A 22,837-nucleotide genomic window follows, 5' to 3' on the forward strand; every position below is an offset into this window, starting at 1 on the left:
AGAGCGCAGAGAACAAAACCTGCCAAGCAGTGCCTGGTGTTTCACTGGCATTTATGCCAACTCCCAGGCTGTTGCTGACATCCCTGAGCGCTTCCAGCTCAGCCTTTGAGATCTGGGCAGACACTGTCATCTGCTTGGGAGTAACCGTGTTCTCTGAGGTGAGGGGGTCCTGGTGATGCTGTCTTGGCTGGGCTTGGAATACCCCAGTGCTCTGTCAGCTGGCTGCCTGAGAAGCATGTTGTCACTGACACGCATGCAAAGGAAGCTTAATACCATGAGTGTGGCTTGGTTATGTGACCAGGGGTGATGGATTCTCATGTCCCTAGTCTCAGCCCTGACACCGAGCAACCCCAGCTATGGGTAAGCCACCTCAGTCTGCTGCCCTAATAAAACAGAGCCAACAGCCTTAGTTTGGATAGCTGATTCTTAAAGTATGGTGCCTTGCAAAATGTGTTAGTAAATGCAGAAAACTTGATGGTAGCTGGAAACGTAGAAGCTCTCCTATTCCCAGTTTCTCAGGCAGATAAACCCTTGAAAGAAATGTACAAAAGGATGTTAGGTTTGTTCAGGGTTCTCTGTGTCTGCACCAGGCATCTCTCTGATAATTGCTGCCATCTTTGGTTTTTTACAGCTAGAGCATTTGCTATAGGTCCACTTAACCTCTCCTGCTTCATGCCACCAACATTTGAGGACACCCTTAGGATTCCTTCAGTCAACCTTCCCCCGGCTGTCCAATCTGCTTTAAAGTGCTGGCCTTATCAAACTGGGTAAGTCGGGGTGGGAAAGAAGCAACAAAACCATGCAGCTGGCTCCCTTTGCACAGTGGGAGTTTTTGTCCACCCTTCTCAGAATCTGCACTACTTTTGTCGGTGTCTTGTCCCTCTTGGGCAATGGCAAATGCCACACCTTGACTTTCATAGGAGGCAATAAGGATGGAATCCCACTGTGTGGCAGGGAATCCTACTATAGCAAGTGTAGCACAGGTATCTTCACTTCTAATTAGTTGTAGGGCTCTGCCTTTTTGACTTAAATTAACCTTGCCCATGTCAGTCCTCTTCACAAGCCGCTCTCCTTCTGGTTAACCAGTGCACATCTGCCACCAGCAGCTCCTTTTCTCCTCTGCTGTCCACATGTAACTCCTTTGTTCCAAGGTCAGGAGCAGGGACTTGTTTTTGCCCTGTTTGCCATTAACCACCTGTTCTGCTGTCACTTCCCTGCAGCTTCATCATTATGATCCCCACCTTACACATCTCTTCCCATTCTGTGTTCCCACAGCATCTGCAGTAGACCCAAGTGAATCTGGAGAACGCTGCAGTTCCTAGGGACTCTTGTGAGTGTTTCATTTCATCTGCCTGTGGAATTCCCATCTGCTCTGCTGGTCTGTCTCACTTTCCAGGTTGACATTCAGAAGAACCCATATGAGAGAGGAAAAAAGTTAAAGACTGGACAGTGCAGCAAATGGCCCCAGAAATGGAGTCTGTACAGAGCCAAGAATAAGTTTATTTTACGTGATATTTGGCCCGTCGCATGAAGGGGGCAGTCTGCTTGTAGCCAAAGCCTGAGCTGTTCTGTAAGCACATCTGCTGAAATAGTTTGAGTGTCGGCTGGCAATGCCTGCACTTTGTCAAAGAGAAATTTAAGGAAGTTCAGTTGCGGAAGTGCTACGAACTGTGCGCTTCACAAGTACAAGTCTGAGGAGTAGGTCTCTCCTGGAGAGACGGCGTGCGTGCATGACTGCCCACGCGGGCATCTCAACCCATCGCAAGCTTTACTCTAGGTGACCCTGGACCGAGCTTTGCGTGCTTGCTTGGAGAGCTGTTGATTTACAATGCAGATTCATCAGTCCTCGCCTGCCTGCCCCTGCCCCTCCTAAATTTGGCTGGGATATAAGAGGCTGTTTGCTTTCTGATGCCAACAGTGGCAATGGCAGAGCGCCCTGCCATGTGAGAGGCAGAGATAGAGGAGAGGGGGCCGAGGAGGAGCAAACTGTGTAGCTGCTATTGCTTCTGGCGGCTGAGGAGCACATCTGTGGGACAGAATGTCAATGCTTACCCCTGTCCTGCAGCCCCCGGAGGTGAAGGAGTATCTGTCCAAGGGTGAGCGCTTCATCAAATGGGATGATGTGAGTACCAGGGTTTTTGCTTTGCTAGATTGTATGCATGGCAACAGGGCAGATACTGTGTTTTGGTCAAGGTTTGTGGGGAGGCTGGGAGCATGTATTCAGTGGGGAGGTGGGACGCTGTGTCTCGTCCCTGAGAGCACTGATGTCTGGATAGGGAGAGTGAACTAAGGAGAACAGGAGAGCTGAGGGCTAAAAACAAAGAGCATATGTGTTAGGGGTAGGTGATGTGGCTTCTGCACCTCTTGTTATTGTGGAGGATGGAAGTAAATGGAGCGTGCCACTGGGTCTGTGTGTGCAGCTTCTCTGGTGTAGGACCCCAGGGTCCCATCTCTGTGAGCCAGCCCTCAGGAAGGCAGTCCCTGCTGGGAGCCTCCTTGGGGCGAGAGGCACACGCTGCATTTCGATGTGTGAGGGGTAGGATTTACTCCAGAGCCGAGCAGACTCTCCGTGCTTTGCAGATAGGAGGAAATCAGGCTCCAAGTTGCTTCCCCTTATGGCCCTGTTGCAGGAGTGGATCAGAGGGTGAGCCATGTCCTCCCATGCCTGCCTGGCTTGTGGGTCTGTGAGCTACCAAGTGTGCAGTGGCCAAGCAGCAAGGGGCCTGTGCTTTAACAGTGCCAGAGCCTCAGAGGGTGCTGCAAAAAACTGCTTCTCTCTAACTTGGTGTTCTCTTGTATCTTCAAAACACCTGGGTTGAAGTCTGTTTGCCTTTCATTGTGAGGGGAAGAAAGTGTGGAACAGCAGAAGAGGATAAGTTAATTTGAATGTAATAGTCCCCCTCCTCACTTTCTAAGGTGGCAAAAGAGTATTTCCCCTAATACCCATGTACCCGAGCAAAGGGACAGCAGCTGCCCATCCATTTTGTGTGCAGTATCAATTGTCTGCTATTGAGCATGAATGTTCATAGAACGGGGGGCAGGCCAGGTTACGATTATTCACCAAGATCTGGGGGAAACATTTGATGTGGTATTGCAAATGAGATGCATTAGAAGGAGCCTCCAGCAGCAATACAGGAGGGATTAGTGCTTAGTTTTGTGGGCGTAAAGCTGGAATAGAGTTTTAAGTCCCAAGGCAGCGTGTGCGGGGGAGGTAGATCACGTGTGTGCAGCATAAGCAGGGGTGGTCCAGTGGCACTGAGAAATGAGAAAACAATGTAATATACAGCTGACAAAGGATGGATACTGAGGAGTACAGGTTGGAACATCACTGGGCAGTTATTCCACTAGCTGTACGTAAACAGGAGGATGACACCAGGGTACGGTGGAAAGCACAGACTTCCCTTTCTAATGGGGCTACTGTGTGCAGAATGCTCTTGTGGCTTCTTTGAATTTGAACAGGGATTTGGTTTCTGAGAATAACAGTAGCCAAACTTGTCTAAAATTGCTGCTGACTTTCCATGCTCAGTCCTTGGAGACCACTTTCCCAAAAACTTGAAGGTGTTAAGCAATTCACTGGGAATTCCTGGGATAGTTAGGCTCCCTTGAAACCCAAGGTGAATCAAGTTGGGCTTCCAGGACCCACCAAGTGTTTATTTGCTCCTGCAACCATAGGAGTTAGGGAGCTCAAATCCTGTGTGGATTTTTCCCTGAGGTTTATGGATTTGTAAACATTCCTAAAAGGTTCCCTCTAACTACTAAGTAGCTTACAGACTTGATCTCCGACAACAGTGAAAGCCCTCTCCACAAGTGGGCTGTTCTGGTCACGTTGCTCCATCTCATTGTGCTTTCCCACTCCACAGTTAGAGCAGGCTGCAAAGGATGATGGCAAGAGCTCCAGGCTGCAGGATTGCTAGTAGAGGGTCAGGATAAAAGCAACTCTTCAGAGGTCATGGGCCTGCCTTCTTTTTGTCTCGCTCTTTGAGTTGACCTGGCCATGCTGTTGGTAACAGTTTTGGACTCCTTCCACAATATTTGAGGCAAAGGAATGAAGGTAGATCAGATTGGCTCCTTACATCCCTGTACACTTTGGGGCTGGACTGGAGCCTTCACTGTACCCAACAGTTTCTTGAGTAAAGTAAAACCACACTTTTTCTATAGTGCCTACACCTTGTACAGCATTTGTAATATATTCTCTAGAGGAAAGTGCAGTAGGATCTCTGACAGGCAGGACTGTTCTGACCTGTCCCACTGAGTTAGTTACAACATCTTGAGGTAAGGAGCAACTCTCTGCTGTGCTTTCTTTAGCATCCAGCAAGCTGGCGCTGCTGACCAGACTGAGGTTGTTGTGGTTTAAGTCCTACTACATGGATGATAGTTTATTTCAAGAACTTTGAAAGGGTTCCCCAACTTGGGAAAATACAACTCCAAATTACAAATTACAACATAATTACAACATACAAATTACAAATACAACTCCAAATTCCATTACTGGTTTCATCTCAGTAGCTGGGTATTTCAACTTCCTGAATTGAATTTGAAGCCTTCCTAGAAATGGCTGATAGGCCTTATCTTATGATCCTATCTTCTGTGACACCAGAGGTCAAATGCAGCCAGGAGCCATCTAGGCTGAATGAGCAAATGGGCTGGAGCCCAAGCAGAGTCACCAAGCATTCTTCATCTCTGTCTCCAAAGGGCTCAGGCTAACTCAACTCTTAGCACAGGCTTGCACGTGAGATGGGGATGGATGTTGTCTTGAAAATGTCTGTGAAGTTGCCCTTAACTGAAAATGCAGAAGCAGTGTAATTATTCAGAGGCAAAGTACACCACATCACAGCAGCCTGTGTCTCCTTTGCAGTATACGCTTTGGTTCTGATCTGGAGGGTCCCCCTTACATGGGGTTGCATGGGGTTCAGGATCAACCTCCAATCATTTCATCTAACTCTGTGCCTGTAGCGTGGGTGTTTAAATAGCTGCTGCTTAATAGTCTGTGTAGAGCTAGTCCACGGAGTTTAAGAATCACCACCTAAAGCAGACTCATGACCCCTCCTTGAACTCTTCTTGATTAGGCCCCTATTCTCTGTAAAGAGTGCCCAGGTAACTAGTGTGAGCACCTAGATGGTAGGTGCCACAGATGAATGCTATCTCTACTTGACCTAGGCTCCTTCTGGAGCTTGTAGAATAAAGTAGGTGCCTTGGAGGGAAGGCAGTTCAAATGAAACAATTAATTCTCTTTCTTTGTACTTTCTTCTCTTAATTCATTGTTTAGAAAGCTCCAAGAGTTGTTCTAGCTAAATGCATAGTGTTAGGCAAGACCCAGGCTTCAGCAGAGATCAGCTTCCATAGCCTCACACTGTTAGTCTGGAGATATACTACAATCATCTGGTTCATTTCCATAAATCAGAGGATGATTCACCCAACTGGGTCTATATTTGAACTGGGAACCTCACACCCCTGATGGATTCTCCAGGTCACATAAGGTGCCAACCTTCTTTCTTGTGGTTTTTTGTCAGGAAACAGCAAGTGCTTCTCCTGTGATTCTTCGAGTGGATCCAAAGGGCTTTTATTTATACTGGACCTATCAGAGTAAGGTAAGTGCTGAGACTTCACAGCTTGGACTCCAAACAGACAGTTCAAGTTTGTGCGAGATTAAAACACCATAGGTGCTCCAATTCTGCACTCAGGAGCAGACTATCATGTGCATTCCATTTAGCAGGAAACCCCCAACAAAGGACCTGGGAGTCTTGTGCTTATTCAATGGCAGATTTGTCTTCAGAGTTTGAGAAAAGAGCAGGAAATTAAGCTGCAAATGTGCCAGAGGGATGAGCGTGGCCTTTTTGTGCTTGTCACACTGGCAGTCTTATACCTGCAAAGTTCATTAGATATGCTTCAGAGGACTTCACAAGAGCACAGTAGTGTTGATATCCCTGTCACCTAGCATGCTAAAGTATTCTCCCAACCAGTACAATGGTGCAGTTGGAAAGAAAATGGCAAGATGTATGCAATTAAATGTATGCAGCTTCAGCTAATGTGTACCTCATGTGCAGCCTGTGTTGTAATTAACTGACTTGGTGGTGGTTTAGAAATTTTAATTAAAAAAAGAAAGTAGTGATGAAGAGACTACATCAAGTCTGGAGAGTGAATTGTGCTCCTCTCGGGCCAGCGTGGTGTGTGAACACTGCCAGAGGTAAACCACAGGATGCTGGCTGCTGGGGGACAGAGGCAGCAAATTTAGGAAAGAGAATTCAGTTCCTCGCTGATGAGTAGCAAAGAGGGGTGGAGAGATCTGGCTGACTGGAGGCAGAAGGCTGGGCTTACTTCTGCTTTCCAGAGCAAAGCTGTGGTTCAGCTCTACTTCCTCCTTGTGACCTACATGCCAAAGAGGCATGGTAGATAAAGACACAGAGACAGTAGTCCTGCACAGCGCCCTGGCTAAGAGACCTGATGTGTTTTGGTGAGCTCTGCCTTCTCAGAAGATTGTGCCCCGGTGCCAGTAGGGGCAAGGCACTGCCACCCAGCTGTATCCTCTGAGAACACAGTGTTGCGAGGTTGGGGACTGTCACATCCCTCTAGAAGATATGCTCTCCTTTCGGCTGTCTGTCACTCTCATTCCCCTTTCAAGGTCCACTCCTGGCAGTAGAATTTTTGCTGTAAGGGTTCCAGCCAGACAGCAGGAAGAAGTGGTGGCACTGAATGGGGCACAAAATGGGGCAAGGGGAGCTGTTGTCACCCATCAAAAGTGAGATATTTCACCGGGTTAGCGGTAGGAGGGATTTAATTACCTGGGAAAGGGGCTGGGGTAAGGAGGCATGGCTGACATGAGGAAACCCAGACTTGGGGGGGATCTCATATTCCTGGAAAATGCCATTGATTAGCACCTAAAATAAACTGCAAATGAATTTGAGAGCTGCAGTGGAGCAACAGCCTGTTTTACATCCTTGGGGAAGCACTTGTCTGGCATCTTTCCTATTCTCTGAGGGAATCTGCAGACAGTGTGAGCTAGCAAGAAGGGTGGTGGGCAAATGCTGGCTGTCAGAGGGAGCTGGGGCAGGCTTGTGAAGGTCATGTGCAGGCTGGCATGAGCACAGCGACCAGGGACAAGAGATGGGCTGATACAGAGCATGCTGTGATATGGTCAATAGTTTCTCTGTTGAATTCGTGTGGCTTATTAATCTTTGGCTCACTCATCTTAAGATCTGCTTGTCATGAACAGCAAGGAAGAAAAAGTGCTCTGCTTTTGCACTAGGGATTCAGAAAGGAGTGGAATTAGGAGTAAAATTTCCATTCTGCTTGACAATAAAATGGGGATACAGCCAGAAGACATGGTATCCACATTGTTCCTTATTGTGATCTTGTAAAGTAATATTACCTGCTGCAACAAGTATAATTTGTTCTCCAGATCCATGGTGAGCAGACAAATTAGTAACAGAGGAAGGAAATTCAGGTTGGATATTAAAAGAACAAACAAACAAAATAAACATGACAGCTAGCCAGTAGTGAGGATGTGGAGTGGGCTGCCTAGGGAAGGTTGTGGAATGTCCTCCATGGGAATTGCTTCAGAACAGATTAGGTGAAGGTCTGCTGGGAGTGACCTGGGAAGAGGTGGTCCTGCCTGCCTTCCAGCTCAGTTGCTCCATGTTGAATATGTGGAGGCAAAAGACAGGCTGAGAACATTAGTGTGTTGTATTAACACATGGACTGTAACTGGGGTAGCTTCTCCCTATAAACCTGCATGCATGTCATACACTCCCTCTCATGGTAATCCACACCAAGCCCTGGCCTCACCCTGAAGAGGACGGTGCTGCAGACCACAGCCACCTCTGCACTAGCCAGCCTGCCAGCTTGGCATATCAGCAGCTGATGTTTCCCTGCCTGTGGTGTTCCTGGTGGGAGGGCTCTTCCCCAGGGAAGGGCACTGGCTGAGACCTGCTTTGCAGCTTCTGGGGGCTCTGTAATGGATTTCTGTCCTTACTCCTTTGTCTTTCCTTCATCTTCCTTGTCCTTATTCTGTTGTAGGAAATAGAAATTTTGGATATAACCAGCGTCCGAGATACCCGAGTAGGGCGATTTGCCAAAATCCCCAAGGTGAGTGCATAGCTTCATTTCTGCTGGTGGTTTATATGGGAAAGGCAAGGCTGCCTAGGGCTTTGGCATAAGCTGAGGCAGTTTACCCTGCCTTTCTGTTACAGGAAGGTGGAGAGGACCTTGTCTCTTACATCACAACTATGTAAATATAGAAAAGCTGTCTTTACTCTTGCCCCTGAACTCCCCAGGGGTCCTCTGTGCACCCAAAAGGAAGGCATGTCCAGGCTATGGTATATGAGCTTGTTGGAAAGACTATGCCAGAAAGCTAGGAAAACAACAATTCCCCTTCCAAGTGCCTTCCGAAAGAGCCGTTTTGTTGTGCACAGCAGAACACAGCCATGTTTTCCATGCATCTTGCTGGCTTTAACCTTGGCCTGGCCTTTATGTTCACTGAGCTACATTGGGAAGTCCTGCAGGAGACTTGCGATCCTTCTGTATCGAGTTGCCAGAGCTTCTCTTGTGCAAAGATGCACAGGCTGGGTCAAGGCAGCTACGAACCTGTAGTTACAGTGAGATTCCAGTGCAGTGTGTGGTGGGGTTTTTTCTTCCCTTTAAAGGGAAGAAAATGTAGTTTCAGAAAAACTAGTGTTTCTTTTTCTTTTTTCCTTTTTCAAATAATTTTAAATTGTCTGCTTGAAGGGTGGCAGACTAAGGGAAATACATGATTACGGCTTTGTTCTTGGTTTCAGTTATAACTTAAGCTTCCTGCAGCAAAGTTGTCCTTGTTAGGACTTTTTTCTGGGTCTGTTTTTTTTGTTTGTTTTTAACTTTTCCATGTATGGAAAAGGCAAGCAGAAAATTGAAGTAAAGCTAGAATGTGAAAAGGAAACCAAGGAGTAAAGATAATGGCTCCACATGGTAACATAGGTGATTCTGTCTAACGCAAAAGGGGAAGATTTTGCAATACATACTGAGAGACTTGAGCAGCCTCTTTGCGTAAGTTTGTTTTCTTAATACTGCTCTGAAAATGTCTATTCAGAACTCCTCGAGACTGATGTTTCTCAAAAGACCATAATGAGGTGGGTGCTAAAAGCACAGCAGAGCTCAAGAACAGTACCCATCTTACACAATTCTTAATCATAATTCCTTCTGAGAAACTGTGCTGCTGCTTGGAAATGCATTAGAATGAAACATATTCAAGTTTTCAACAAGCCTAAAACTTTGTCTGCAACTTGTTTTGTGGGAATAATGTTTGAAAAAAAGCTCTCAGAAGGTGGTTTTTCTTTTTCATTTGAGAGAATAAAATATTTGGAGCTGGTAGAGCTAGGTGCTACACTCCAGACAGAATGCAGTAAGGAAAAGGCCAACTTAGAGAGGCATGAGATACTATTTTCCAGGGTCTTAAACTTTCAGGAATAACCTGTTTACAAAATTAATTCAGCTTTGATATAGATAAATTGATGGTGTAAGTACTGAGGCCATAGGTGGATGTCCTTCTGGTGGCAGCAGCTAGGCTGGAGAAAAATGTCCTAGATTTTAGCAATTAGTTAAGGAACACTAATTGGAGGCTACCAGGAGAAACGTGCTGGCACAAGTGCAGTGTCAGAGCTGCCTCTAGGCAGAAGGAATTTCTACTCAAATAGCGTCTTTCTGTAATGAGCCCCTACTCACAAACAGGAATTGCCCTGGAAACAAGACCAACCCCAGTTTTTTTAAGAGTAATTCACAGTACAGTTTTGGGATGACTGCATTCCGTATGCAGAGAAAAACTAAAATGGCCTTTTAAAAGAGATTTTTAATAAAAGCATAAAGAAGTTTGTGATAATGAGGGAATTCATGAGCAGTACCAGGGTAGCAAAAAGCAAAGAGGAGGGGGAAGCAGTGGCTGTGTTCCATAGTTAGCTCTAAATCTTCAATAAAATTGGAAAGTGGCCCGTGTGATTCCCATCATAAGCAAAGACTCTTAAAGAACAGAATAAGAGAGGACATCTTTGCATGGAAAAATTACTTCTGGAGAATAAGAAAAAGGTCTCTTGAGAGGAGAGAGAACCAGCAGACTCCCAGAAAGATCAGTGCTGAAGCCTGTGACATACTGCGTGTTCATACGTGATCTGCAAAAGAGGTGTATAAAGACAAGACAAAGTTTGCCAATGGTACCACGTTATTTGGGCTAATAAAACAGGGCTGATTTGTAGAAAGACCTTGAATTGCTGATTGACTGGATGATCTAATAAGTGATAAAATTTAGTACACATAAAAATCAGGCAATGCGCACAGGGGAAACCCCCCTCCCCCTGATCCTAAACTTCTGTAATAACAGGCTCTGAGTTGACTGTTGCTACTCAGAAACAAGATCGTGAGGGTATGGTAAATCCATAAAAATACCAACTCAGTGTTCAGTAGTATTTGCTCAAAGTAAGTTGTACGTTTGGAATTATAAGGAAAGAATTGGGAAATCATGCCACTATGTACACCTTGAATGCACCCATGTTCCTCTGCATTTCTAGTGTCCTCATCTCAAATGAGACAAAACCAGAAAAGGTAGAGAAGAGCAGCAAGATTAATAAAAGAGTGAAATGGCTACTGTAGGAAGAGCATCTGAGTAGGCAGGGACTGTAGTCTGTCAAAAAAATAAAGATGAGTGGGATGTGGAGGAGTGTTGTGGAGTGCTGTAAAATCAGGAGTTGAATGGAGAAGGTGAGCATGAAGTGGTTACTCAGTGTTTCTTCCAGTGTGAGAGCTACACATCAAGTGGAATTTTCCAAAGGTAGGTTCAGCACAAGCAGAAGGAGGTGCTGCTGTTTTATACCTCGTGTCGCTGCGTTGTGGGATGCCTTCCTGCACAAGTCATGAAAACATATGCGAGTTTAAAAAGTTAGGACAAGAAGAAAATACCCTTTGAGGGTTATTAAATGCGAGATAATGCCTCTAGTTTAAGAAGTTGCTGAATCATAAATTGCTGGAAGCTGCAGAAATGTCAGGGAAGTATCATTGTGTTTGCCCTGTACTTATACTTTTCCCCAGGCATCTGGATGGGTCTGTGGTATGACCTGGTGTAGCTGTTGTATTCTAGCCATTGTAATCCTGGTGTAGCTGTTGTATTCTAGCCATTGTAATAGGCCAGAGACAGTATTTTACAGTCCTGGGCTCATTTTTTACACACAAAGAAACAAAGGTCAAGCACCAAGTGATTTATTAAGTATTCTCAACAGGCAGAAGTGATGCACTTGATGACAACCTCTGCTGTGAAAATCCCAAGTGCTTTTTGAATTCTGCATTTCAGAGACCCATTTAAAATAAGTCTGCTTTTTATTTCAGGGAATTTTATGGCATTTCTATGACAGCATGTAGTAAAATGCACTAGGCTGGCTCCTTATCCACCTTTCTCTTACGGGATGATGGGAGGTCTTATGTGGGCACTGAAATGGCCATTGAACCAAAATGGTGGGAGAGATGTGCAGTCCAGTCCTGGAAATTTCTTGTTTATACATGGCTGTACTATTCATGATGCTTCTGCAGGGCTTGCTTAAAGCCCTCAGCTGTGTATTCAGTTGGCTTTCCTGAGAATAGAATTTGCTCAAAGGAATGCAGAAAGCAGTGAAAATTTCTTAACATGAATCACCACACCCTCCACGTAGGGCAGCCACGTCTGGTGCATCATTATAAAGGTATAAATGTGAAAAACTGGGGTGATGAAGCAAACAAAGATCTGCTAGAGGTGAAGGGCAGAAGAATGAAAAAGGGTGCTGTCTCCCCTGTTACAAAATAATGGCTTGGGATGGTTGTGGGGTATAACTGCTGAAATTAATACAAGCAATACTTGTTTCATTGGCTAAAAGTGGAGAAGGGGCTAATGGATGATATTTAAGACAAGGAGAACAAGATCACAGCTGTTGGAAGAGTTTTGGATAGTCCCAATAACAAATCAAGCATCCTTTTCCTCTCCCCTTCCTTGCAAGTGATGCCATAGTAAATCCACAGCCTCTGTGGGGCAAAGCTTGTGAGCTGGTTTTCCTACTGAATTGTGGCTGAAGGAATTTACAAGGAAGGAAAGTGCTTTACTGAGACCATCTGCACTATTGCTTTCCTCTGCAAAGTACTGAGCACTTTTTGGCTGTGGTTCAAGCTGCATGAGGGTGGAACATGCCCTGACCAATGTACATAAAGTGAGTCTCCCTGCTAACGGGTAGTTGTATTGTGGATGTTGGGAATTACCTGCTTTCAGGAACACTTTCCCAGTGCTGCTAAGCAAGAGGTTTGGGGTTTTCTTTGTAACCTCTCTACACAGCAAGAAGAATAACACCAAAGCGCCCATGCAAAAAACTACTTCTGAAAAGACCTGCCATCATATGCACTCCCTTGCCAGTACAGGTCACAGCATTGTCCCTGCAAGCTGGGAGGCAGGGACTGGTGGGACCCCCTTCCTGACACTGCAAGTATTTAGGGAGTAGATAGTCAGCCTGTAGTGCCCAGCAGAGTAAGCGTGGCATTGGAAAAGGGACTAGTCACTAAGGGCTGGCAGCAATAGGAGCCACCTCCAAATGAGAAGGGCTGCTGCTATTTGCCCCAGAAGGAAACGATTCCTGGAACTGAACCTGCCTGCAGGTGAGGGACAGCTGTGTTCTCTTTGAGCAAAGACTCTCCTTTCTCTTCCTGCCTGCTCCTGAGCCCTCGCCTCCTGGCATATCAGTACATAAGCACGCACACAGCCCTGGAGTCCTTCCACAACCTCTTCTATGCATGGGCAGGTTTCCCCTTCACTTTATTTTCTTTGAGAGCTACTCAGTGTTCTGCAGTGTTTTTTCTCCATGGAAACTTTTTTTGAGACAGGGCAGAATGAACTTTGGCGCATGTTCAAGATTAATAAAGATAAGAATTAGCAGGGACTTTGCACATAAATGAGACAAGATAAAAGATACAGAATGTAGTTCAGCAGCATGCCGAAGCAGATCAAGATGTTATTTGCAATGCAATTCTGTGTTTTCCTTTGAGTAACAAGGAACAATAATGGCTGCTCCATTTTGTTGTTTTTTTTCTGATGTATCAAGACCCCAGAACATTGACAGAGAATGTAATAATTAGGACCAAAATGCATGATGTTTTAGGCCAGACTGCTGGGCCGTTGGCTTCATCTTGGGTTTTGTTTAGACATCTCAGCAGGCATTGGCTTTGAAACAAGCGTAATTTTTCATAAAAGCAGTTGTTGTATTTTCTGACTAGCTGTCAAGATTATAAAACAGTTTCATCCTCCATACGCATTTTGTTGTTATTGAACCCAGAGATGCAGACTTTGAACTGAACATGTACAAGGGAGAAAAATTATACCAGGGTATTTCACACATCGTATTTTGAGATGATAAATTAGGAGCGAGTAGTGTTTAGGACCTGCCCGTGCAGGGAGCACTCACATTGCACGGGGAGCTGAGCAGAGGGCTGAGTCATGGACTATAAAGACGTTGTGGGTGGTCAGTTGTTCTGCTACATCGCAGGGGGAAGGCGGCAGCTCTGGGGATTGAGCATCATCTCAGCACTATGCTGTGGGTTCAGCAGTGTGCGTGAGCACAGGATGGAACTAAACAAAGTCTGATTTTCAGGCCTCCAGATAAAAGAGTGATCACAAGAAGCCATATGGAGACAAACTTATATATGTGCATGCAAGAAAAAAGTGTGTAGAAGCCCATGGCTTGCAAAGGATTTATAAATAGTGGAGCAGGGGCCGAGCAAGGGAACAGTCACATCTGAATAATGGCCTTTTGCCATGCTGGGCCCTTTTTCTGCCTCTTCCATCTTTCTGCAATGTGCGTTCTTAGACCACAGGGACGGAAGTTACTGAGGATGCACAGTCTGCATCTCTCCCTCGCAGTCTGTTCCTGCTCGATTCCAGAGTGCCGTGGGTTATTTTGTGCCTTGTGAATCTGTGTGCTGCTGCATTTTCCGGTTCCTTTAGATAAGACAGCAATGAGAGCTGAGAGTGCTTCATCTGCGTATTTTTTTTCTGCCTCGTCTCGCTGAGATGCTTGGTGCAGAGATGGGGAGGCTCCCACAGTGCAGACAGTGGCAGGACAGCCCTCCCCGCTTCACGGCAATCAGTCTTGTTGCTGAATCCCGTGATGGAGCAGTGCTGCTAATGAGGACGTGAGCGTTACCTGCAGAGCCAAAAGCATTTGAATAACCTTGGTGCTCCCTTTCCCTTCTGGCAATGAAACAAGACCTTTCTTCTCCAAAAGAGAAGATTTTTTGTCACATCCTGTGCTCTAATACCACAAGCACTGCATCATGTAGTGCGTTTCATGAAGATACAAAATTGTCAGAGTGCAGTGAGCGCATGCAGCTATGGCAAATCCCGGCTATCATGCAGCTGTACCCCATTTCAAGTAGAGAAAGGACTGTGTCTCTCTGTCTCTTCTTGCATTAGGCCTGGCTCTTTGTTTATATTTGCATGAGAATTTGCTCTTCTCTGGACTGTGAATCTGGTTTGTACAGATGAGGATTTTAGGGAAATCAGGAGGGTGGCAAGTGAAATGCAGGCTGAATCTGTATTTCAACCGCTCTGTCGGTGGGTTGTTTTCTGTTTGTTTGGGGGTTTTTTAAGTGGATTTGCTAAGCATGTGTCCCTTCCTCTGATTTGCATGGCTAATATGGTTGTCCTGCTTTTCATGTAGCAATTCCTGTTTTTCCTTTATGGCCACCTGCAATGTGACGCTAAGTAATTACATAGTGAAGCTGCAGCATAAGGTGCTAAAGGAGCATGGGTTATGAAAGAGCCAAGACGTGGCATCAGGCTCAGTGCTCTTGGACACACTGGTCCTCTCTCATCGTCTTCATTCAGCATTGCATTCAGCCAACATCACTGCATTTATTCCGTGAGGGAGATAATCCCCATGTAAAGTAGGCAGCACAAAGTGAGTGAGTGACTCGCTTAAGGCCAGGCAGGAAGTCAGTCGCTGGGAAAATGTGACCCAATTTAGATCCCTAACAAGATCATCCTTTCCTCTCCCCGCTGCAGTTTGCTTCTCATAAAATGAAGCTATCAACTTCACTGAGGTGTTAGGAGACGTCGTAAGTTAATGCTGATAAAGGGCATGGCATATAAAAAGCTGCACAGGCTAAGGCTAACGGTCAACTTCTTGTTCCGAGAAGGTGATCAGATATCAGGCCATTACCAAACACGGCATGCGTCAGGTTTGTCTGGCGGAGCACAGCTAGATAAAGGCAGAAGCTCTGATGCAGCATTCAGCTTGCGAGGGACTTAGTGTGAACAGAAATGTCTGCTGGAGAGCCAAGCGACACCAGCTTGCAGAGAAGGAAGGGCTGGGAGGAGCCGATTTGTAACAAATACAGGAAATGAGTTCATCATAAACCACAAGTTCTCTATTGTCTTAGCTTCATATAATTTACAACACTAGAGGTAAGGAAGCTGAACAAATGCCAGTGGGTTTGCAAGATGAAGTTAAATTTGAAGTTAAAATCCTAACACTTTTGACACTCGTAATGAAAAGTTAAGCTCCATCAAGAAGTTGCTATGAGCGTGGAAAGGAGGTGTGGGTATGTGGGTGCTGCTCACTTCTGCAAAGGAAAATTGCTCACAAAGCAAAAATGAGGCATTTTAGAAATTCCCTAACTATTAGAAAATAGGCAAACCTTCTGGGTGGCTGACTGCTTTCCCCCTTCTTTCCCTCCAAATGCTCTGGGATTATACAGGTTTCAGAGTTACCCCTGCAGAGAGTTGCTTTTATGAAGTGAGAGACAGCAGTCAGATGATCCTGAGTTATAATCCAGGCCATCCTGTTTTTCCTAAAGATGCTGGTTTGCTGCAGATGTGTCAAAATTGCAAATGCTCCAGAAATTTGGAAAAATGCAGTGGAAAAAATCTGCAGAGTTCCTTATAAAATATATATGCAGTTCTGTGTGTGACATGGTGCAGATAAGTAAGAATGCCTGAAGCTGAGCTGTTTTGGAGTTTCTGCTATTACAGTCCAAATGAAAAGAGAAAGTTTGTGGCAGAAATGGAGTTGCTTCCATTTGAATCCCGATGGGATGCAAACAGGTGGTTGCATTTAGGGGTTTATAGTTGGTTTGGGCTAAATTGAGGTCCATGGAAGTCTAAGATCGGGGAGTTCACTTTCTTCAACTTGCAAAGATTCAGACGTTGTCCAGTTAGTAGCAGCTTAACAAGTCACTAAACCTGAGCTGAACTTCATCAGCTGACTTTGTATGTGCTGTAAGCTTATAGCAAACACAAAGGTGAAGCCATTTAGCTAAAACCTTTTGCTGAAGTTGATGAGATTATCTAATGTGTTAAGGTGTTACTGATGTTTTAACTTGTTGAAACGCAGTAACTCAGCCATATGTCTAACTGTAGGTTTGTGCATAGAGTGAGAACTCAGATTCCAGCTCCAGTTAAACTTTGGAGTCTGACCTGCTCTGCTAACAATCCCAGACGATGAATCTCACCCGTAGTTTCTGAAGGAGCAGGTGCTCTGACAGCCTCCCTGTCTGCTTTGGTATGGATTTATCCTACGCTTTAGATAATTAATTGCTGTGCCTTATTCCAGCACCTGGAAATTTTATCCTTTTGTTATAAATAGCGACTGTCAGTACAGCTCCAGGATACCTTAGCTTAGTGACGCCTTACGTAGGAATGCAGAAAATGCTAAATAATTTAAAGGGATTCTATAAATACTTTCATATGGTGATGAAATCCAAGTATGACTAATCAGATGAGCCTTATACTTAACAAAACAAATCTCTGGTGAGCCATTGCTGTAGGATACTGCAATTGCTATGCAAAAAAACACTTAGCAACTGACAACTAGCAGAAGATGTGACATGGAGGAGAGATCCCATCTCTCCAGTGACCAGGTCTAAAGCTGGTGGGCCTTCTGGGCCCCAAACAACATCTTTCTTGTGCTGGAGGGAGGTTGCAGCAAAAGGTACCACACTAATCTAAAAGACTTTCTTAGTGTGTGTTTTGACAAATGGCTGTCTGCAATAACCTGGTTATGCACCTCTGGTATGAGCAGGCCAAATACTCCTCTGCTTGTCTGCAAGTTCAGGCTGAAGTTTCAGAAGGAATTTCTTTAATAGCAGTCTCCAACTTTGACTTTTTCAGACCAAAACAGCATGTTTGTGCAGTGATGTTAGTCACAATGTTTTGTTCCATGGAGGATCCAGGTAATGCAGGCTCCAGAATGAAGATGAAAAATGAGGAAAGCCAAGGAAAGGAAGATCACATTAAACAATTTTGCAACCCTTGAAAAGCTTGCTGTGAATTTGGGTCAATATTTGGATTGGGTCCTGTTTTTTTCAGGGACAGTTTGCCTTTTCATTCTCCGTTCATCCCCATCTGTTCTGTTTCTTTTGCAGTGCCAGAAGCTCCGAGAGGTTTTTAACTTGGATTACCCTCACAGCACCTTCCTGCTTAAGACTCTGACTATTGTATCTGGCCCTGACATGGTGGACCTCACTTTCCATAACTTTGTGTCCTACAAGGAGAATGTTGGCAAGGTACCAGGTCCTGAGGGCAAGGAAGCACTGGGAAACACTAAGTATTGGGACATTAAGTGGGGAGCAGGAAAGGAGAAGGGAAGACAGGGAACCTGAACCCTGTCGATGTTACTGGCAAGGTTATAAACAAGCAGGTTTATGTTCCAGTAAGGTGTGGTACCTCCATAGTTCTAGAAACTTCTGCCCTGCATGGAGAAAAACCAGTAGAAGAAATTTAGTATGTCATTTTTGTCCTTCATATGCTTTGTATGGATAAACGGGCAGCTGAGAAGACTCAGTGGAAAAGTTTCAGCTGCTAGTATATGTAGGCAGTAGGAAGGTAATACAGCCAAGCCCAGGGCACAGTTGTTGGGATTTGGAGCCCAGCAGTATTGGGAGAGGCCTTTTTACCAAAGCCTGTAGTGACAGGACAAGGGGTAACGGTTTTAAACTGAAAAAGGGTGGATTTAGAGTGGATGTAAGGAAGAAATTTTTTACTGTGGGGATGGTGAGACACTGGAACAGGTTGCCCAGAGAAGCTGTGGATGCCCCATCACTGGAAGTGTTCAAGGTCAGGTTGGATGGGGCTTGAGCAACCTGGTCTAGGGAAGGCTGTCCCTGCCCATGGCAGGGGGGTTGGACTAGGTGATCTTTAAAGGTCCCTTCCAAACCAAATCATTCGATGGTTCTGTGCCCTTTCTATGTTTGTTGCTGTGTACTTCTTGGTGCACTTCCATAATGCCCAACTGCCTCTGCCTTGTGTGTGTGTTTGTTCCCAGAGCTGGGCTGAGGATATTATGGCCATCGTTCGGAATCCCCTCACATACAACGCTTCTCGGTACACCTTCCTAGAGAAAATGTAAGTGATTTCTGACAAACGTTGTTCTCTGAAACATTCATGTATTGCCCTTTCTGTCTGTATTAGAAAGAAAAGGCTTCTTAGCATCCAGGTCCTTTGGCAGACTCCAAAACAAGTCCTGTGTCAGCTCAGGAGCCCCAAGGCACAGGTCGGGGGTTGGTAGTTGGGCCGTATGTTGCATGACAACTGACTGGCACAGAAGTGCTTGGGCCAGTCAAATGCACACATGGTATTAGACAAACTGAAATTCTGAGCCTCAAATGTGTCTCCCACCGCAGTCACAGCATTCACCCCAACAAAGCACTGCCTCTTTTTCTTTGCTCTGTAATACTGTTTGGCTGGCAACCTGGGATTGCTGAGGAACACTAAATAATAGGAGATATCATTATCTTGTATCTATATCTTACATTTCAGAGGAATCTTTCTGATATCTAAGCTCTTACAATTTGCCTGTTTCTCTTTCCCAAGAAGCAGGAACAGGTTCTGTGTGAGGTTAAGCTGATGGTCTGCAAGACCATGATTTTCAGTTAACTGTTAGATTGTTTTCCCAATTGCATATTTTTTTTCTCCTTACTTAATAGGACTTCTAAGATTGTACAAGTGCATTTTCATAATCTTTTTTTTTTTTCCCACAGCCTGGTGAAGCTGAAGATGCAGCTTAATGCAGAGGGGAAGATTCCTGTCAGGAAGTGAGTATGGATATTTGTTTTATTGTGTGTTCAGTCAGACTAAAGGCAGGCAGCTGGTAAGAGGATGGTTGCCCAATGGCTTCAGCTGCCTGCTCTTTCTGCACCTAAGAGGTAGAGATTGTTCTCTCTGGATTCAGGCCATGAAAGGACTCTTGCTGCACCTAGGTTCCTCCCAAGGAAGGGCCTGGGACATAATTTGGATCTGGAGAGGAGACCTTTTTTGGCCTTCATATACAGCAAGAAATTGCCTTCAACAGCCATGGATTTTATCCTGGCTGTTGCCAAGAAATAATCAACAAAACCAAGCAACTTCAGTAAAATTCTGATCACAGATAGTTTTGCAAACCTGCGTTGAAAGGTGGATGAGGCGTAGGACTCATTTTACCTTTCATATGAGGAGTTCTGTATTTGGAGAACTTTTTGCTTGACTCCCCAGCTAGCCTGAAGCAGGGGCCCATTGCTTTTGCTTGTCTCCTTTCTTCATGTGTGACCACTACAGCTGTTCTCCACTGGTGTGATTCCGCTGCCCTCCGTCTTTACTCTGGATGTGCATGAGAGGGAAACAGCCTTTGAGGGCAGACCTCTGGGCCAATGTTAATGCTGGTTCAGGTACAGAACAGTGGAGATTTGCACTCCGCTGTCCCCAGGGCTGGCTTTGTGCATCAGGGTAGGACTGCCATTAGAATAAGCCAAGGCTGCTTTGCTGAAGCAAAGACCAGCCCGTTACTTCTCCCCTGCACTGCATGGCATAAATCTAGAATTTATTTTGTGCCACTCAGTGTCTTCCCTAGTAAAATCACTCCATGGCTGATCCTGTGGCTCCTCCGTGTTAATTCAGCTCATGAATGAGCGACAAAAGGCTGCACTGCCATGTTGAATTCCCTTTTGGGTGCATAAATTATGTTTTTTTTAAGAACAAGGACCTGTAGATAGTGCATTTGTGGGTATTCACTGGGAAGTTTTGAACCACTCTGCTTCTAGGTTTATGCTCTGTTATAGCATCACGAGGCAAGCGCTAATCACCTGTAATAAATATGCTACCTACTGCGTGTTATATTGCATAACGATTCTAGATTAAGTCTGTGCTGGCTAAATGGGCTCCTGGATGGTTGATTGTTATTCAACAATAAACATTTTTTGTTGTTTGTTTTCTAAACCACCAGCCAGCAGAATTTCATTCTGTCAGAAACCAGTGTATTCATCAAAGGGCTTTTAAAAATGTATAGGTCTTTAATGAATAACTCACACTAGGGAAGAGTACTTTGGATTGATCTTTAAAATGCAAGCAAGGTAGCATTACTGCAGAGAGAAAACAGCTTATTCTTCTGAAATAAGCTAGAAGAAATATATCTGGTACAGACTGTAGCTCTCTCCAATGCCCTGGTCTGTCTTTCTTGCAGAGTGGTCAAAATGCTTTACTGTGTAAAGCATTAGACCATTAAATAGTCCAGATTAAGAGCCAGATTTATGAAAGTATTCAGTATCTCCAGGTGCAGGTACATGTAAGGCTTTCAAAACTGCATTTAAATCCCTTTTGAATCATAATACGGGTGCTGCAGTCTTTGCTTTGCAAAGGGCAGCTTGGGAACCAATATGCACTGAGTTTGCATAAGCCTGCTGCAGCTCCCACCGAGCACTTTTCCACCTGTCAACACATTTGGCACTTTTTGTTCCCCTTTTTGGCTGTGAGCACCTGTGATGCCAGGAGCTTCATAGAGCTGACATCTAAATTTATCCGCGGAGGAGACCTCATTGCTACTGACTGGGATATTCTGAAAGTAGGGAGAGTTCAGTTACTGTTAGAGCAGCAAAGAGGCTGCTTTAAGCTGAAGGCTTGACCAAGTGAATCCTGCCCTGCAGACCAGTACCCAGCTTCCTAAATTGGAGGTGAGCTTTGGTTTCTGCAGCAGCAGACTTGTGCTTCCATCATGTAGTATACCAGCTTCTTTGCCTGTGTAATGAGTTTGTTCCTTGAATTCATGGAAAGCCTTTGGTTCCAGAAAATTTTGCCTTCTTTCAAAGCAGCAAATGTGCACAATATTTGTTTGCTTTTTTTGAATGTTGTCTTAACTACTAAGTTATTCCTTGCTAATGCCAGCTACTGCACGGGATAGTGTCTTGTCGGGGAAGTGTCCTGGGGAATTTGTGGCATGAGGCCCGCTTCCACAGGGGACACCTCCAAGAGGGGCAGGGGAAGGACAGTAAAAAGGGATTTTGAGAGTAAGCTGATGCAGTTTAGTGACAGGGCTCTTACAGAGTCCATAGCAGAAATACAGAACTTCCATATTAAGGCAGCAGTCAAAAAATCCACTGTAGGTTTATAAGACTTGGTACATCAGCTGCTCCCTTGGAGAAGCACTGTTTTTCTTCTCTGGTTCGTGTTTACAGTCTTCTTGTCAGTCTCCTTCATTGTGCATTTTGAGTGCCTTGCACTCTGTGGCTCCCAGCCACCCAAACCCAGGCTTTCTGTCTGCGCTCCTGTTACATTGTGGTGATTTCTTTTTTCCCTGTCTGGTCAGTATTTTTCAGATGTTTCCTGCAGACAGGAAAAGGGTGGAAGCAGCATTAAGCGCTTGTCATCTTCCAAAGGGCAAGGTAAGGGTTTTGCTAGGTAGCCAAAGGTCTCACTAGTTTGAGAATAATCTTTTTGCCTACCCTAACTGTGATGCCCTTGGCTATGAAAAAATCATCAGCCCAGATGTTTGTAGTTGCTGTGAAACCTTTTCCTTACCACTAGCTGCCATGCCTTAACTGCAAGCCTGCTACGATCAATTCTTACTGTTTGTATTGCAGTAACACTTGGAACTCTGTCACTTGCACTGTGTGGCACAAGAAGCAGCACGTTCCCTTCTGCCTGTTTCACTCTCTGGTCTTTGAAGAAACAGATCTGACGGTTAATCTTGGCGCTTTTACCAACCCGCAGAGTACAATCCAGGCCTCTGACAGCTCCTACCACTGCATCAAGCTTTAGCTTTATACTGTCACACAAGAGGCACCAAGGGACAGTTCAAATAACTGTCCGTTCTGAAATAGGGCGTTATGGCACTTCTCCAGTCCATCTGTTCTTTCCTAAACACCTTGCCAGATGTTCCAGTCACTTACTTGCATTGTCACAAACAAGTGCTGGACTGTGGGTTTTAATGGAGAGGTGAAAGCTGTCCTGGGTTTGTGATACTGACATGTCTTTATTGCATTCTCAGAATGATGCCATCAACCCAGAGGATTTCCCTGAGACAGTGTATAAAACTTTCCTCATGAATCTGTGTCCACGGCCTGAGATTGATGAGATATTTACCTCACAGTAAGTTTCCCTCAAGTCACAGCAGAGAACTTGATCTCTTGTGGCAAAAGACAGATGAAAAGGGAGGGGTGAGGGGATTTTATGCTATGTGGTTTGTCTGGTCTCAAGCCTTAGAAGAGCAGGAACCCAGGTCACAAAACAGTGCCAGTGCACTTCACACTTTCATTCACAGCCTGAATAAAAAGGATGAGACCTCACTGTGCCGCCGGGACTCTTAACTCTCACCATCAGGAGGGCTGATTCCAGGTCAACACTGGATCATGCTAATGTGATACTGCTTGTGGCTAGCCCCAAACAAGGCCATGTACAGTGTGAGAACCATAGATCCTCACAAATAGCCAGTGACCTGTGCTAAATCTGTGACTTCTTAAACAGACTTGTTTTCACAGGGCAAGCAATTCAGTGTGCTCTGAAATTCAGGTCCCTTTAGAGTTCGAGTCAGAGGCTCAAAATACGCTTTGTGCTCCCCTCAGCACAACC

At 45.1% G+C, this 22,837-nt stretch overlaps 1 protein-coding gene across 5 annotated transcripts in view; it reads left to right on the forward strand.

The window, feature by feature from the left end:
• Positions 1-1,909: 1,909 nt before the first annotated feature.
• The window catches only part of PLCB2 (phospholipase C beta 2), a 48,556-nt gene continuing 27,628 nt past the window's right edge, over positions 1,910-22,837 (forward strand). For 2 of the 5 annotated variants that reach the window (XR_012043062.1, XR_012043063.1), the window contains exons 1-8: positions 1,910-2,122; positions 5,511-5,588; positions 8,014-8,082; positions 17,389-17,529; positions 18,288-18,367; positions 19,003-19,056; positions 21,576-21,651; positions 22,257-22,357. Coding sequence is in view for 3 of the 5 variants with exons in the window: in XM_072865142.1 (XP_072721243.1) it covers positions 2,039-2,122; positions 5,511-5,588; positions 8,014-8,082; positions 17,389-17,529; positions 18,288-18,367; positions 19,003-19,056; positions 21,576-21,651; positions 22,257-22,357 (683 nt within the window). In the remaining 2 variants the exon portion in view is untranslated. Of the gene's footprint in view, positions 2,123-5,510; positions 5,589-8,013; positions 8,083-16,837; positions 16,956-17,388; positions 17,530-18,287; positions 18,368-19,002; positions 19,057-21,575; positions 21,652-22,256; positions 22,358-22,837 lie in introns of those variants that run through there. The other 3 variants (XM_072865142.1, XM_072865143.1, XM_072865144.1) reach the window with 3 other exon arrangements.

The sequence above is a fragment of the Ciconia boyciana genome, chromosome 6, assembly GCF_034638445.1.
Source record: "Ciconia boyciana chromosome 6, ASM3463844v1, whole genome shotgun sequence".
NCBI lineage: Eukaryota > Metazoa > Chordata > Aves > Ciconiiformes > Ciconiidae > Ciconia > Ciconia boyciana.